Source organism: Lotus japonicus, chromosome 4, assembly GCF_012489685.1.
Source record: "Lotus japonicus ecotype B-129 chromosome 4, LjGifu_v1.2".
Taxonomy (NCBI): Eukaryota; Viridiplantae; Streptophyta; class Magnoliopsida; order Fabales; family Fabaceae; genus Lotus; species Lotus japonicus.
The window spans coordinates 79,576,036-79,592,323 of record NC_080044.1 but is presented as its reverse complement, the minus strand read 5'-3'; the positions used below and the strand labels follow the sequence as shown (position 1 = coordinate 79,592,323).

The 16,288-nt window shown below is 35.8% G+C and overlaps 2 protein-coding genes across 2 annotated transcripts; one reads left to right on the top strand and one right to left on the bottom strand.

Annotated features, from left to right (window-relative positions):
* Positions 1-142: 142 nt before the first annotated feature.
* LOC130710965 (mitochondrial phosphate carrier protein 3, mitochondrial-like) lies at positions 143-3,227 on the top strand. The gene is made up of 6 exons (XM_057560376.1): positions 143-623; positions 1,034-1,395; positions 1,480-1,523; positions 2,302-2,516; positions 2,641-2,765; positions 2,902-3,227. Exons 1-6 carry the CDS (start codon positions 330-332, stop codon positions 2,939-2,941), a joined length of 1,080 nt encoding a protein of 359 aa, XP_057416359.1. The 5' UTR covers positions 143-329; the 3' UTR covers positions 2,942-3,227.
* Positions 3,228-3,636: 409 nt separating this feature from the next.
* On the bottom strand, positions 3,637-9,635 carry LOC130713803 (uncharacterized). Its single transcript, XM_057563609.1, has 14 exons — positions 9,371-9,635; positions 9,227-9,293; positions 8,992-9,102; positions 8,760-8,857; positions 8,343-8,426; positions 8,066-8,199; positions 7,847-7,919; positions 7,710-7,755; positions 7,448-7,557; positions 7,255-7,362; positions 7,120-7,179; positions 6,364-6,425; positions 4,766-5,078; positions 3,637-4,345 (listed from the first exon to the last, which is right to left on the bottom strand). Exons 1-14 carry the CDS (start codon positions 9,452-9,454, stop codon positions 4,136-4,138), a joined length of 1,560 nt encoding a protein of 519 aa, XP_057419592.1. The 5' UTR covers positions 9,455-9,635; the 3' UTR covers positions 3,637-4,135.
* Between the last annotated feature and the right edge of the window lie 6,653 nt (positions 9,636-16,288).

The following is a 16,288-nucleotide window of genomic DNA, read 5'->3' as shown; positions in this document are numbered from 1 at the left end:
AATACTCAATAGTGAAAGCCGAGCATTAACCTTGAAATTTGAGGGTGTTACAGAGTCAAAGGTTAACAGAAAGAGCACGAAAATTAGGGACATGAACAGATGTATAATCAATCTTCATTTCTTCATTTGCTTCTAAATCTCAGGCTGACATTTCATACACACTTCATTCCATCAACATTCTCATTTCCTAACCACAAACCTTCCCATTTTGTCGCTCATTTTCTCTTCCACTCAAACAACAATATTATATTTTCAATCTTTTGTTACCTAGAAACATAAACACATACATTAATTGTCACACAAAACACCATTTTTTGGTGAAATTCTTGATGGCTCCCTCTCTTGTCCCTGGATTCCTATACTCATCAAAAACACTCTCCCAATTGGATTCATCGATCAACACCAATCATGGTTTGCCACCATTGTCCACCACCTCCTCCATTGGATCACATTCATCATCACCATCACCACAAGGTAGGAGTCCTATGATCCCTTCACCAAAGGAGGGTATCCCCTTGTTTTCCCCTGCTTACTATGCAGCTTGTAGTGCCGGCGGCGTCTTCAGCTGTGGCCTTACCCACATGGCTGTCACTCCTCTTGATCTCGTCAAATGTAACATGCAGGTTCTTTTCTTTCCTACACTTTCATTCTGTTTTGTTCATATAGTTTTTTTTTTGTTCATATATTTGTCCATGTTTGTTTTAAATGAACTAATGGTGTGGATTAACTTATTTTTCCGCAGAATCAATTTTGAGACTCGAAAGACAAAAATGTCTCTTCATAATTGATTTTGACTTTAGAATCAATTCTTTAATTATTTTAAAACATGTTATTCAATCTGTTTACCAATAGATACATGTTCATGTAAGAATTATGTGAGTATGATTTTCTTCACCCTTCTACTTAAAATGAGGTTTTTAACTGCAATCATAATATTCAATCTGTTTATTCATGTTTTGAAGTCATATGATATGCATAACAAGGAATGTAAGCAAAACTTTGCATACAATCTAATATTTGCTGTTATTTTCAGATTGACCCTTTAAAGTACAAAAGCATCACATCAGGATTTGGAGTTTTACTGAAGGAGCAGGGCGCTAAAGGTTTCTTCAGGGGATGGGTGCCTACTTTGTTTGGTTACAGTGCTCAGGGAGCATGCAAATTTGGGTTTTATGAGTTCTTCAAGAAGTACTACTCAGATCTTGCAGGACCTGAGAATGCAGCCAAGTACAAAACGTTCATATATCTTGCTGGTTCTGCTTCAGCAGAAGTTATTGCTGATGTTGCACTTTGTCCCATGGAAGCAGTGAAAGTTCGTGTGCAAACTCAGCCTGGCTTTGCTAGAGGTTTGTCTGATGGGTTACCCAAGTTTGTCAAGGCTGACGGTGTAGCTGGGTATAGTTTTTGGTCTTGATCAAGTATCAGTAGTTTTATATTTTTGAATTTCCAAATTTGATGACAATTTGAGTTGTTGTGCAGGTTGTATAAAGGACTTGTTCCTCTTTGGGGCCGTCAGATTCCATGTAAGTTTGAAAAATTAAATGCTTATATCCAATTCTATGGTTGGTTTTATTACATGATTGGTTTATTACTCTCTTAGTGATCTTTCCGACTCTGCTAGTACAGTTGACTCAGCTTCTAGGTCGAGTTGATGGATTGGCTTCAAGCTTTGATTCATTAGAACTGCGGGGTCACCTGCAAAACGGACTCTGATGATCAAGTCAGTCAATGATTGATTAGCGTAACAATACATAGAAAATGTGTATACCACCTTAATTAGGGCTGGTGACCCCATATTTATAAGCAAGGTTGTTACCTGAGTGTTTTGCTCCCTCTATCTGGATAGTTTTGGATACCTGGGGAGTAAGTTGAGGGCAATGGAGATCCTCCCTTATCTCTTTTAGTTAGGATGGAGTCCTATTGAGGTTTGGGCCAACTCGGCCCAGATCGTGCCCTACCCGTAGACAGTTCGGTTGGGCCGAATAGATTGGGTCGTGGATTGGGCCAAGAATCCGTCCGTAACACTTAGCATAAAAGGCGCCAATTGGTATTCTCTCCAATTATTATTATTCATGCATATACTTATATCCAATTCTATGGTTGGTCTTATCACATGATTGGTTTATGACTTTCTTAGCATGAAAGGTGTCAATTGGTATTCCTCCAATAATTCTAGTCTTGAAAGGTAAAGGTTGCATGGGATGAAATTGTTTTTCATGGAGATTATCATGAATTGATAATGCATTACCTTGTTTTTTTTTCTGTACTTTTGCCTCCATTTACACTTTTTGATTCTGTCAGATACCATGATGAAATTTGCTTCCTTTGAGACTATTGTGGAGATGATCTACAAACAAGTCATCCCAACCCCTAAAGAACAGTGCAGCAAAAATAAGCAGCTTGGAGTGAGTTTTGCAGCAGGATATATTGCAGGTGTACTCTGTGCAATTGTCTCGCACCCAGCTGACAACCTCGTTTCTTTTCTTAACAATGCCAAGGGAGCCACTGTTGGCGATGTAAGTGAATACATAAGTTTGTAAATACATACAATGTTGCAGAATAAAACACTACATAACATAGCATGCTTGTTTGCATTCTGTGCAATGCTGACTCAAGTCCTTTTTACCTTTGGATTTGCAGGCTGTGAAGAAGATTGGGGTGGTGGGTCTTTTCACTCGCGGCCTTCCGCTTCGTATTGTTATGATTGGAACACTAACTGGAGCTCAGTGGGGACTATATGATTCATTCAAAGTGTTTGTAGGGCTGTAAGTAGCTCTTCCTATCTCCTGGTTTCATAACATAGTTACTCCATGATATGTACTATGTGATATAATGTCCTGAGTTTCTGTGATATGTTTTTCTTTCTTGTTAAATATATCATTTTGTTGTTTGCTCTTTCAGGCCTACAACTGGTGGAAGTGCTCCTGCTCCTGTGAAATAGAAACCACACAAACAACGTGCAAGTGGAAGAGAGGTTATCATGACAGAAATAATGTTAGGCTGCTTTACCAGAGCACCCCCATTCTTTCATTATCGAGATGAATTTTCAGATATTGTATTTTATTTTAGTATTTTTTTCAATCGGAACTTGATTATATAGCTTGATTTTCAGTTGGTGAGATATATGTAGTTTGTCTTCCAAGTTATTGACTTACGGAATGTTTGGTTCCACATTTGCATACGCTAGAATTGATTCTCCAATGTCAATCAATTTTTCAATGTTTGAATGTCAAAATATTTTATAATTGAATTTCACAAATTATCATACAAAAATCACTTTTCACATTAATGTGCCCATCCATAAAACGTTTAACTTTCATTTCGCTTTTACCTTGGCATGTTAGAGTATGCATTCTTAGGGTGAGAATAGTGTATTATAGGCAGAAGCTACACTCACTTTCCCAATTTTTCACAATGTGATTCAAACACACTTCATCCTTTCACCACTTTTTTCAAAACAAGCAAATGATAGCATGTGGAGGGTATGACGCTGTTACGCACATGAAGGATACTTAGATATATATGGTATATAATAAAACAATCTTGACAGTTCATCGCGTTGAAAAAAAATGTCTTACATCTTATATTGTAAGAATTATCATGTTACACCTAGTATACCTAAAAATTCTTATATAATACAGCAAAAAGCAATTGATCTCGTATTAATGGTCTTTGCTAGCATTAACATTTAATGACTTGGTCATCTAAATTTGTCATATACACCATTGATTAGCAGTGTAACTTTTACATTACACAAGCAGAACAATATGGAAGTTCCATATTTGATTAAAGAATTAATCTAACCAAAATAAAAACACTGGAACCAAAAAGTGTGAAATTTTTTCATCCAGATCAGAAATGCTCTTCATCTTTTATTCGCTTGCTAATTTGGCCTTTAAGTTAGGAATATTGCATAGCAGGGTAAGCCAAAAAGTTCTCACTGGCTCAGAACAGTTGTTAAATATCTGCAAGCACCACTGAAATGTCAAATGCTGGAATCAGACCTTCACCACATCTCTATTCCAATTTTCGTCCAACTATTTCCCTCTGATAGAATGCCTACACCAGCATCAACTTTCTCACAATTTCATTTTCTAATAACCTTAAAATTGTCTCCTGCAAATTTAGTGCTCTTTCAAGACTGATCTCGGTCCAAGTGCAGTGGATATATGGTATCAAATACAACCATTGCTAACATGTGCCGTACTTCTTGCAGGTCACCATGTGCTAAGGACTCGTAATCAGTTTTCCTATCTTGCTTTGACAAAAATTTCCTACCAGCCCTTGCTCTCAGGCAATCAAAAATACTGACAGTTTTTAGGTACATTCCTAAAGGGATGAAAACCTGTCAAAGTGTCAAAGATTAACAATACAAATTACAGAGTAGTGATGTTAATCGGAATTCATTAAACTAAAATATCAATAAAGAAAGAATTGTCTACCTTCGTCATTCATCATCAAACAAGGAATCCAAAAATTATGAAAAATAAAAATAAAAGGTTTAATTTTCCTGGTAACTTTTACTCAATATCTCACCAAGAAATTCAGCAAGTGCAGTGATGTCTGTGCCACAAGGAGTACATTTTGATCCTTTCATACTTCGTATGCTTGCACATGCATGTATGTATGTTACTCGTGGTGAATAAGATTATTTGACTTAATGAAAGGGTTAATTGGTTAGGCAGTATAATATCCTAGTTAAGTTCATCTGCTGAATAACACTTCCCAGAAGCATGTATAAAATCAAGAAAAAAGATGTGCTTACCATATCTGAATGAGGAGCTTGAGGATAGTCAGCCATAGCTTGAGATACCATATGCCTAGTTGTCATCTGTAACAGTGACTCTTTAACAGACTCTGCAAGATCCAAAATCTCATCTGCCAAAGCCTCTGCTTCCAGATCCGAAGGATCTAACAATTCAGGAAATCTGTCATCATGAGGTTGGTTGATCCTCCTAGATATGTCTACTGCTTCCAACAAATTTCCACCATTATGAACTGCAAGGCTAAATGCAGCAACAACCAAGGGATTCCTTGGTTGATCACTCAATGTTTTGTGTAATGCAAGGATACCAACCCTGAAAGCATAGATTCCTTATGAGTCTTGCCTTGATGAACCTACTTGTAATCAGCTTATAAATGCTTCTGGCAGAGTATATCTAATATTTCATATCACATTCAACTTGAACACCAATAGTTTTTATATACTATTCTTAACATTGAAGCGGAACGAGAAAACCAAACTCAATTCCATAAGAAAATCAAACTATGCAAGCAACCAATCATTTTAGATATATAATTTTGCTCTAAAGACCATTTGGTATCCAGAATCCATGTTAGGCTCCGATTAATTCAAGTTAAGACACATGAACCCACTTAAAGGAACAAGTCTGAGTTGAGTCAGGTGAACCGACTCAAGGGAACAAAGCTCTCACAGCACTTATATTAACTTTTCAATCAAAGGCTCTCAAAGTATCAGTTCAAAAATAATTTTCTAAGCCATTTCTTGGATATACGTGCAAACTGCAAAGCTCTTCATTGTGAAACCTAAATCCATTGATGGCTGCACCTAAGGCAAAAGATGGCATAGATATAGTGGGAAATTGGGCATTTACCCTAACAGTCAACAACCATCTCTTTAGACACATGAGTGTATAAGATCCTTTCATTCCATCCCATGTAGGACCTCTTTTTTGGAGGAAAGAACCCTTGTTCCTACGACACTTGAACCCTTTCCAAGTTCTAGAACCCATTAATGCGTGCCAAAAACAAATGTGGGGCAAAGATAGTATAGAAGACTACAACACTTCCATAGGTGGAAATTTTTAACAAGGCAATTGCAACAGGATAATCACGTAACTTGAATTGCATCATAAAATAAGAAAGTTGAATTAGATTAAGGGCTGGAATTCAGTAAAAATGAGTCAGAAATTTAAGTTCTGTATGAGCTTTTCCCCAGAAATAGGATGGCAGAAAGGACTTCTAAAACTTAATTCATATCTTCAAACATATGCCAACCTAGGATATGATCTCAAAGGAAAGCTGATTAACACATGAGATGTTGCTGTTCTCATTATTTCAGCACTACACATTCATTTTATAAAAAATGGCTAACAAATAGGATTCTCTAAAGCTATACACTTAAGTAGATAAAGTGCACAATTCTAATTGATAATTCAATAGTTGATATTTTGATAAATTTCATGCGTATATGTATATAACAAAAAAGTTCTTAAGTTTTCAAAGTTGATTTCCAACCAACGGTTCTAATTCTGCACTTTACCGTCTCAAATGTACTTACATTAGAGGAGCCAATCCAGCAAGTAAAACAAGAAACAGACACTGTTGTTGCACAGATCTTACCATAAGCTGCTGTGACATGGTCGGTTTGGTGCCAAAAGTTTATCCAAATTGGAGAACAAAGACTGCAGATAAAATTCCAAAAGATCTAATGAAAAATGTGCCAAGGTGGTGCTAAAATGTTTTGCACTGAATTAATGCTCAACAAACACAATCATTATGAGATAATCGATTAAGCAGTATTAAAATTGGAAAAAAAATCCCCACCCATCCCCTTCCATTCGCTGTTCAGAACTTGAAAGTCTTTTATCTCTCTTTTTTTAATAGGAGCAATATCCTTACTGCTTGGAGTCCTTGGAACCCTAAAAATATTCAAATAAAATAAAAACAGGCACCTAATTAAGCTAATATGTAGTCTAGATATTCTAGAAAAGTTTGATAAAATAAGCATTCACATATCTGCAGATAGTGGAACCAAGGAACTCGGCATATAACTCAAATTAAGAAAATGATACAAAATCTTTCAAATCCTAATTATAAAACATGATGATACATGTGGATAGATTTTGGTAATATAATGCTCACACCCATACTTAATTTTTTGTGGATACACAAACACACCTAAGGGGTAGACACATAGCCATAGTAGATATCTTTTGCAAACATCTATCAGGTTTGAGTCTAATCGTCATCTCAATTTCCAAAAATATGCATGTTTCTAATGCACAACTTGATGGATAGGGCATCCAATAAGTTCTGAGTCAGTCTAGAATCCTGCAAGTTTTAAAGTCTAAATTTCATACAGAGTAAAGGGGTTACCAAAAGCATATTGGTTCTTTTGTCCCGCCTCCGAAATCGATGGTGAACAAAATAAACAGCCTGTAATGTCAAACGTAAATTAGTTAACGTTCCAGGCCTGAGTTTTAGAAATTAGAATGCAGATTAATCATGTACCTGAAAGGGGAGAAGTATATCTAGAAGTCCAAATCTCCATAATAGTCTCAAAGAAGCTTCAGCAGATCCATAAGCTAGCATATAATTCATTTCCATCATTAACCTACCCTACAACCATAAAAGAGGGACACATAAACCAGCATAATCTCATGCATGTTTATAGTAAACCCAGGAGAAAGAACACATTAAATACCTTATCAAGTCTTAATATTGAATATGAAAGATTTTTTACAGAGTGAGCTGTTTCCCTTGAAATACTAAACCCTAAGCGAGCAGCAATCCTAATAGCGCGTAGAATGCGAGCTGCAGAAAACAAATGGTGGCAGACAGTCCTACATATCCACTATTTAGAAGAATAGCTATGTTCAAGGCAGTTTGCGTTGCCCAAAATATAGGAAATAGATATCAAGTAGGGTTTTTTTCTTTAACATAGTGATTTTTCAACAAAAACTCACCACAATCCTCCTGAAAAGAAGTAGCTGCAGGAACCACAGTTCGCACCTATTTATAGAAAAAGAAGTTACATAAGTTCAAATTACTGATTAGAAAAAGCAATATAAGAAACCACAACTTCAAAGAGATACATGCACACTTTAGCTTTTACAATATCTTCCATCCCTCCCATGTAATCATAAACAATTTTTGCATACGGATCGAACATCAACCTGGAAGAACATAAAAATAACAGCATTAAGAGCTGTAATTGTATATGAAGTGGGGATGTCATAGATAAAACATTTGCAGCAAAACGCAGAAAAAAAGAAACAGAACTTCTATTTAAAAATTGCAAAAACTGGTGCAAGAGCAACACCCGTTAATTGTGAAGTCTCGATTCAAACAATTCTTCCAGCGAAGAAAATCCTCATTGTCACAGCCATTGGGTGCCTCAATATCATGCACAAAGCGTGTACGCGGCTTGAATTTATTAGTATTAAAACTTGAAACCTAATTGAAAGGGAGAACAAAGTTATTGTGAAAAACAGGGTTAAAGGAAACTAGGAAAGACAACCATAATTAGGGTAAAATTCAAGCAATCTTCCCACTATAGATGGTTCAAAAGGTAAAAAATTTAAACAAGACAGACCAACCTCAACAACAGTGCCATCCATATGGACATGACATATTGGGAACCTTTTACCAACTATCTCACACCATGAAAATGATCTCATGACCTACAAAATGAGTCAAGATTCACCATGCAACGTTAAGGTCTAAGGCAACAAGCCCAAATAGAAATTTAAAGTTTCAAATAAATTAGCTTCGATCACGAGGACTAAAGGCAGTGGTTGTAACATGAGGACTTTGCGTAAAAGCTAAACTATACAGTCTACCTGCCTTAGCTCAGATATATTGGAACTTAAAGCGGCTTTCGAAGCCAGAGGGTTAGACCCCAATAAAAAATCAACATGTTTATAAACACTAGATATTTTCACCTACAGAGTTGTCCAGATAACCATATACATCCATAATTTGGAAATAAAATAGTAATAGGAAATAAAGGTAACCTCTTTAAGATCCGCAGAAGTTAAAATATCAAAGTCTTTTGGTGTTTGTTTTAGTATAAGATCCCGTACACAACCTCCAACAAGATATACATCATACCCTACAAGGAGAAAGAAAAAGGGTTATCAACTATGCATTTCCCTCCCTAAACCTGCAGACATAAACCCTGGAACATTATTCTTAAGGGATGCACACACAAATACCAAGACATTACCGAATGAGAGCAGCACATACCCTTTTTCTTCAGAGTGCTCAGAACCCTTTTGGTTGGATGTGCTATCATGGAATTTCGAAGTCCAAGCTCTTTAGAATTCAATTTCTTCCAAGCTGGGGTCTTCTTATTTTCTTCAAACACACCAAAACAGGGAAAAAAAAAAGAGAAAGTATTTCACAATCACCAACCACCAATCAATAGAACCATACAGAACTCCCACACTATAATTCAACACAACACTAGTTGTTCACTTGCCTTGTTCACGAATTGAACCACCGCTACATTCCTCTGCCTCAGCCGGGGGAACAGATCTTGGGACAACCTACGAGGAAAACAAACAGAGATGAAGGAAGAAGCAAGGTGGTGTGTGTGGTTAAGATTGAGTTTCAGTTGAGATACCTTGCGAACACATTGGAATGGAGCGATGCGAAGATGAAGATTGGGTTTGCAGACGAATTTGAGAGTAGTAGCAGTAGCCATCATGTGCAGTGCTTAGGTTTGTTGAATTTCGGAGCCTTTGATGTTGTTGTGGTTGATAAGGGTTTTAGGGGGGTTTAAGGATAACGTCGTTTTTGGTATATTTGGTCTTTATTCCATTGACATGGGAATTTTGGTATTAAAGACAAAAATAATATTCATGATTCTTTCATTTTCAGATTTACTTTCATACATATAAATGTGTGTAAATAAGCTTTTTTTTTACACTAAGAGTGTAATTTATTTATTTATTTGGTTATTGGGCGGGTTAGAGGCCCAAAAACACATACTACACTAGAGCAGATTTAGGGAAGGACATTAACGTACAATCATAAAAAAGCAAGTTCCTAATCATGGTTATAAAAACCGGACCGGACCGGTCGGTTCGACCGCTGGAACCGGGAACCGGACCCTAGACCGGTCAGAAACAACCTCAAAACCGTGTGGTGCAAAAACCGGAGGTAAACCGGACGAACCGGCTAAAACCGGCCGGTTGGCGGTTTTGAGCGGTTCAACATAAAAAGAAAGTTTTTGGAGTTTTTTTGCCAAACTGGACCCAGACAAACAAAAAAACACTCTTGAAGGATGGGCCCAAAGAGATATCAGATAAACAAAAAGTTCAAGAAACCTAAATCCTTATTTTTAGGTTGAAAAAAATCAAAACCATAAATCTGAAACAACTTCAAACGTGTTTTTCACTTTCTTCCTCTTGAACCAGAATGGCAACCACAACAATGAGCAAACCCTAGTCTTCCAAGTTCTAGCCTCTTCACCTTCGATCCGCCGCGCAACCACCTCTTTCCCGCCGCACATCGCCGGAGTCATCCGCGCGCAGCACGTCTCCGAAGTCCTCCGCGCACCGCCGTCGCTGCAAGTCTCGCCTAACTCTCCCTTTCACAGCGGCCTGTGTTCTGGACTTGAGTTGTTTTTTCGGCTTGGGTATGCTATTATTGTGCAAAAGTGTGTGCCCATTGGAGCTGACAGAGGCCTCTGTGCGTTGAAGGAGTGTTGGATGTTCAACAGCTTTGTTCCTTCGAATTGGATCTGACAGAGGGGTGCCCATTGCCTTATTTTGCTTCTGGAGGCTATGTTCTTGATATACTAGTATTAAATTCCAGATAATTTACTGATATTTTATTTGTATCATATTTCCAATTTGGATTTGGCTTTGTATCATATTTGCATATCATTGGTGGTGGTCTCTTGTTGCAAGAGATGTCTCGAGACTATTTGTTTGGTTCTTTTTTTTAAGTGGTTTTTTTATATATTCAATTATATTATTCTATGGCACAATGGGCTCTATTATTAATATTTATTATAAAATAATATTAATAATTTATTGCGGTAAAACCGGTTGGACCACGGTTCAACTACGGTTGAACCTGTGAACCGTGAACCAGTACCCTCACCGGTTTGATCACCGGTCCGGTTTTGATAACCTTGTTCCTAATACACTTAGGAGAAGGTGTCTCCAAGGAATAAATGTCAAGGTCAAAATCATGTGTTAAATTAGTCAAACAATCAATCACTTGACTGGCTTCTCTGAAGATGCGGACCAACTGATCGTCTAATGATCTCTAGATAACCAATGATGAATTTAGTTAACCTTCCAAGCAGGGGCGGATGCATGTTGGGCTAGGGTGGGGCATATGCCCCCACGAGATTTTTGATAATACCAGCAATAAGCCAATACTATATATAGAATTAGGATATTACTACTAAACCATTCCCCCACGTTAATACTTAATGCCCCCATAGATGACATCTGCCACTAACATTTACTATCTTGTTTACATGTATGTAAATTACATTTTTGTTAATGGAACCTGCTATCTGTGAGATTAGCGGCTCAAGGAAACCGGCCAATCAGCTACCAATTAAATTTACCTTCATCACTTTTATCTTGTCTTTAAGAGCTTCCAATGTACCCATTAGGCCCTTACCCCATTTTTCTTAATTGTTGGTCGTTCATTTAGCTGCAAATTAATACTTTACTACGATATTGTCATTTTTTATCACTTATACCTTCCATGCTAACGAAATTTGTAACTACTTTTTTCATTAATATTTATTCGTATTAATGAACACAATTATTAATAGAACTCTTGAGTACAATGAAAATTTTAAGAATATAATATAAAATTATTCACGTGTTTTTATTTTAGTTTAAGCTTTTTAGCATAATTAAGTAATTTGGAATTTGATTTTTAAGGGCTCTTGCTCGAAGAGGTGTGTAGAATAAAATATAAAACTCATTAATGCAACTTTTATCTACCAGTTTAAATTTTTGAGATAATTAGTTATTTGACAAAAAATAAATAAATAAACCTATGAAAAATATGACTTGAAAAAACTTTCTTATCATTTTGGTTTAAGGTCAAAATTTTCATCAAATCTTTCTAATAGATGATAGGATCATATCTCAATCAAAAGAAAGTTTGTCCCCACAACTTAAAATTCCTAGATCCGTCACTGCTTCCAAGCATAATGCTGCAAACAATCACACCCATTATTAATCAACTTGATTGTCGCCTAAAAATCGCTATCTGTTACAGCTTTGGTTAAGTTTCAATCCCAAGATAGACGTATAGTTGGGACAATGGTTGAAAGCTTGCCCACATGAAATTCGAGGATTTCAAGTTTCTACAAAAACCAAAGATCCATCCACCTGAAGAGTCCTAAAAACGCCACCATAGCATGTCGATTATCTTGGCCCCCGAAGTGATCCATCCATATTGCATTTGAGCCAATTTGGAGGAGAAGGACCCCATGCAACAAAGATTTGAAATAATGTAATTTAATATGAAGTGGTAAGTTTTGTTCAATTTTATTAATTTAGTGGAAGTGGTAAATTCTATTGACGACTCTTGGGTGAAAAATAAACTTTTTAAAAAATCTTATTTGTAAAGCATGTCTTATTTTTTGTAATAATTTTTAAATTGAAGTCATAAGTGTTAAATACGACTTTTGGTTTGTTTTATGTTGAACACATCAACTCAAGTGAACCTACTACTACAATTTTTTTCTTCAAAATCTTTGGTTATTTATGTTAATCCCTCGTCTAGGAGATGAGAAAAGTGTTTTACGAATTGTAAGAAGCAAATTCAATTGCACGTCCTACGTTTAGATTATTTTCATTAATCTTTGCATTCTTATATTCCTTTATCAAACGAATAATTATATGTCGAAAGAAGACTCTAAAAGCTTCAGAATGAAGTTAACAATGAATAACTTAAATACACTTCTTAGGTAAAGAAAAGAGTATGGATATATAAGTTCAAGTGAGTTCATCCCTCTGCATTCTTATGTTGGCTCAGTTGGTAAGGATTATGTATTCAACTCCTGTTGTTCTAAGAGTTGTGTTAGTGTGTATGATCTATATGTGCCTATAAACGGCCTATAATCCGGTGACATGTTATAATTTGTAATGATGATCAGAACTGAACTCACTGAACTTTCATGTAATTAAAAAAAAAAGTGTAAGGGCGGAGGTGGCCATTATTATATAGACACACAGTACAGGGGATGTAACTGCCATAGTCTTTTCAGGGGCGTTGTTCAAGGCTGCTTGTCTTGAATTGTATAATGTACTTATTTTAGGCTTAATCCTCAAATTAGTCCCTGTCTTTGTGTCGCCGTCTGAACCAGGTCCCTAACCGGAAAAATTTGTGAAATAAATCCCTATCTTTGAAAAACGTATGGAGTCAGTCCTCGCCGGAGCTCAGAGCTCCGACGAGTGATGATGTAGCACGCTGACTGTGTAAATGAAGCCTATGTGGAATTTTAAAAATAAAATAAAAAAATAAACACATCATAAATTTTAATTTAATTAACAAAAATATAACTAATTAATAAATATAATCCTAAATCAATTCCCCAAACTAATCCTAAATTATCTTCATTTTCATCTTCATAGAAATCATCTTCATCTTCACCATGTCCTTCATCTTAATCTCATCACCATCTCCATCTAATACAGAACCAATGGGGAAAACAGAATTAGTACAGCAGGGTAGAAGAATAGCTTAAGATAGGTACAGGGGATTGTACAAAATTCAAAATCACCAGAATCAATCCTGCACACTGCACACGTCCTCGTTCATCTTTCAAGAGATCAAAATTGTATTTCATGATAGCCCTTGAACCATATATTCGCACCACCATATCAGTAGCCAAAATCAATCACCAAGGCCCATCAAAACCCCAACCCAGATTTGGTCCGGAATAAAGCAGAGATCCGAGAAGGCAAACGATGATGGCGGTGAAGCAAGGTTCATGAAGAAGACGGTGAGAGGAGGATCGATTGCTGCCATATAAGATCAGTGTTGAAGCCTGATCTGGGTTGAGGCAAGAAACCCCAACGAAGGGGAAACCACGAAACCATCTGGGTCGCAGATCTGGAAGGGCAAGGCTCTTGGATGGAAGCCCAGGGTTTGGTTCACCCTTTCATCACCCCCAAATTGAGTTCGATTGAAACTGAGTTCGATTGTTGTTGTTGGGTTAGATTGCATTGCATGTCCATGAGGAAGTTGAGATGAGAGGATCTGAATGAGGGGAGAGGCTTCTGGAAAAAATTTGGGGATGAGTTTCTGGAGTGAGAACATTCCAGATCGATTTTTCTGGGAAAAAAATTTGTTGTTTTTTTTTGGTACAAAAAATTTGTTGTTTTTAATTATAGTTAATGAGTTTTTGTTTTTTTAACTTTAATAAATTTATGGTGAAATTGGATTTTTAAATTAATTTTAGGTTTTTAAATTAATTTATTTTCCTGATGTGTAATTTTTTATTTTTATTTTAAACATCCATATAAGCATACTTAACCCAGTCAGCGTGCCATTTCATCACTCGCCGGAGTTCCGGGCTCCGGCGAGGAGTCGCTCCATACGTTTTCCAATGATGAGGACCTTTTGCACAAATTTTTCCGGTGAGGGACTTAGATCAGACGGTGACACAAAGACAGGGATCAATTTGAGGATTAAGCCCTTATTTTACATGTCAGGTGGAAACCTTATGTAATGTTGGTTGATCAAGGAACGCATCATATGGTATTCTGTAGAATAAATTTTTCATTTTTTATGATAAAAAACAAATTAAAAAGAAGAAAACTTCATTAAACATTGCTGCAGTTCATTCATAATTTAATTATTTCATATAAAAACTCATGCCTCACCATTACCATTCACCATAATAAGTGAAAAGAAAACATGAAAATTAGAAGAGTAAGGTTAACAACACACATTTATTGTATATTTCAACTCACTTTTTGATGTTTGATTCGTTATATTTGCTAGAATTGTACTATTACTGACAAAGTAGAATCAAGAATCAAGATTCATGAATCACGGTCCGTGAATATATATTTGCGATAGCAATGTGAAATGGCATTTATTACCGCGCTGAAGGGTAGTGTGTCCTCTTCAATTTTTACAAGGCCATTGTACAAGCTCTTCTAGTTCTGTTTCTGTGCATGAACCTGTCTAAATTTTATCAGATTGGTGTACAAACGAAGAAAGATAAGAAAATGTCGTATATAAGTGTTATCATATGAGATTGAAATTTTCTTTTGATCTTTTGGTGTCAAACATGTTTTTGGGCAAAAAGAAATTACCTTCGCATCGCATCTCAATCTCACTCACACCTAAAAAGAGAAAAAAAAAATGAGAAAAAAATAAGAAATATGATAAGTGATGTAATATGAGAAAAAAGAAATATAAAAAAAAGAACAAAAATAAGATGAAAGACAATGAAAGTTGTAAATGAATCAAAACCCTATTTCAGGAGAGAGTTAGAGGAGCCTAAAGTAACAATATGTTAAGTCCACAATTCCAAAAGAATGAACTTGCACCGATGGGTGCATCCGTGCATATACCAAAATTCATGAAAAGAATTGGACACCATTTTTTTTTCAAAATTTTAAAGCATCGGTTACACATTTTCTTCATCTTACTCATTCCTAACTAACCAATGTGAGATTTCACTTAAAACTTTTTTTTTTGAGTACATACAAGTAAACTTCTTGTATTAGTAACATCCCGAAGAAATCAAAGTAATTTTTTCTCATTTAAAATTTTTTAAAAAATAATATCAGCCATAAGGTATCCAAAAATCATGTATTTGATACCATATATTTTTAGGAGTTGTCTAAATGATCCATGTGATTTATTAACCCACAATTCAATAGACGAATCTGATTTTTTATAAATAAAATATAAAACTTCAAATTCACTTATCTTCAATGTGATTAGACGATGAATTATTTAATCCAAACTTTCTCATGAGTCATTTAGACAACTTCTTAAGACTATTATGTAACCATTATTAAGTGTTGATATAGTTTTATCAAAACTTATTTTTTTATTTTGACATGAAGAAACCAGTCATATATATAATATATTAAAGTATAAGTCATGAGGGTAGTACGTTAGTTGATCACATCATCTCTTAACCATGAAGCATATATTGTGATCAATCGTTTACCTTTTTTTCAAGCATCGATGACGAAAGGATTGATGTCGGCCATATAAACTCCTTTAGAATTTAGGTTAAACATAACTCTACTTCTAAAGCTAGTTTAAAGGTGACAATTACTCTACCATTTAACTTATTTGATTATATCTATAATTAATGTGAAACTCCAAGACCACCTCCTCTATCGATTATTTCATGTTGGAGGTATAAGCTAGAGTTCTTATTTATTCATTACTATTGGTACTATTGGGGCTTTTGACAATCATGTTGTGTAGAAAGTTTTGTGTTGATGAGATTAGACCGGTCAAATGTACTGTTTCTCTGCATGGGCATGAGTTACATCTTAAAAGATTTCAGCATTTGATGTGCCAA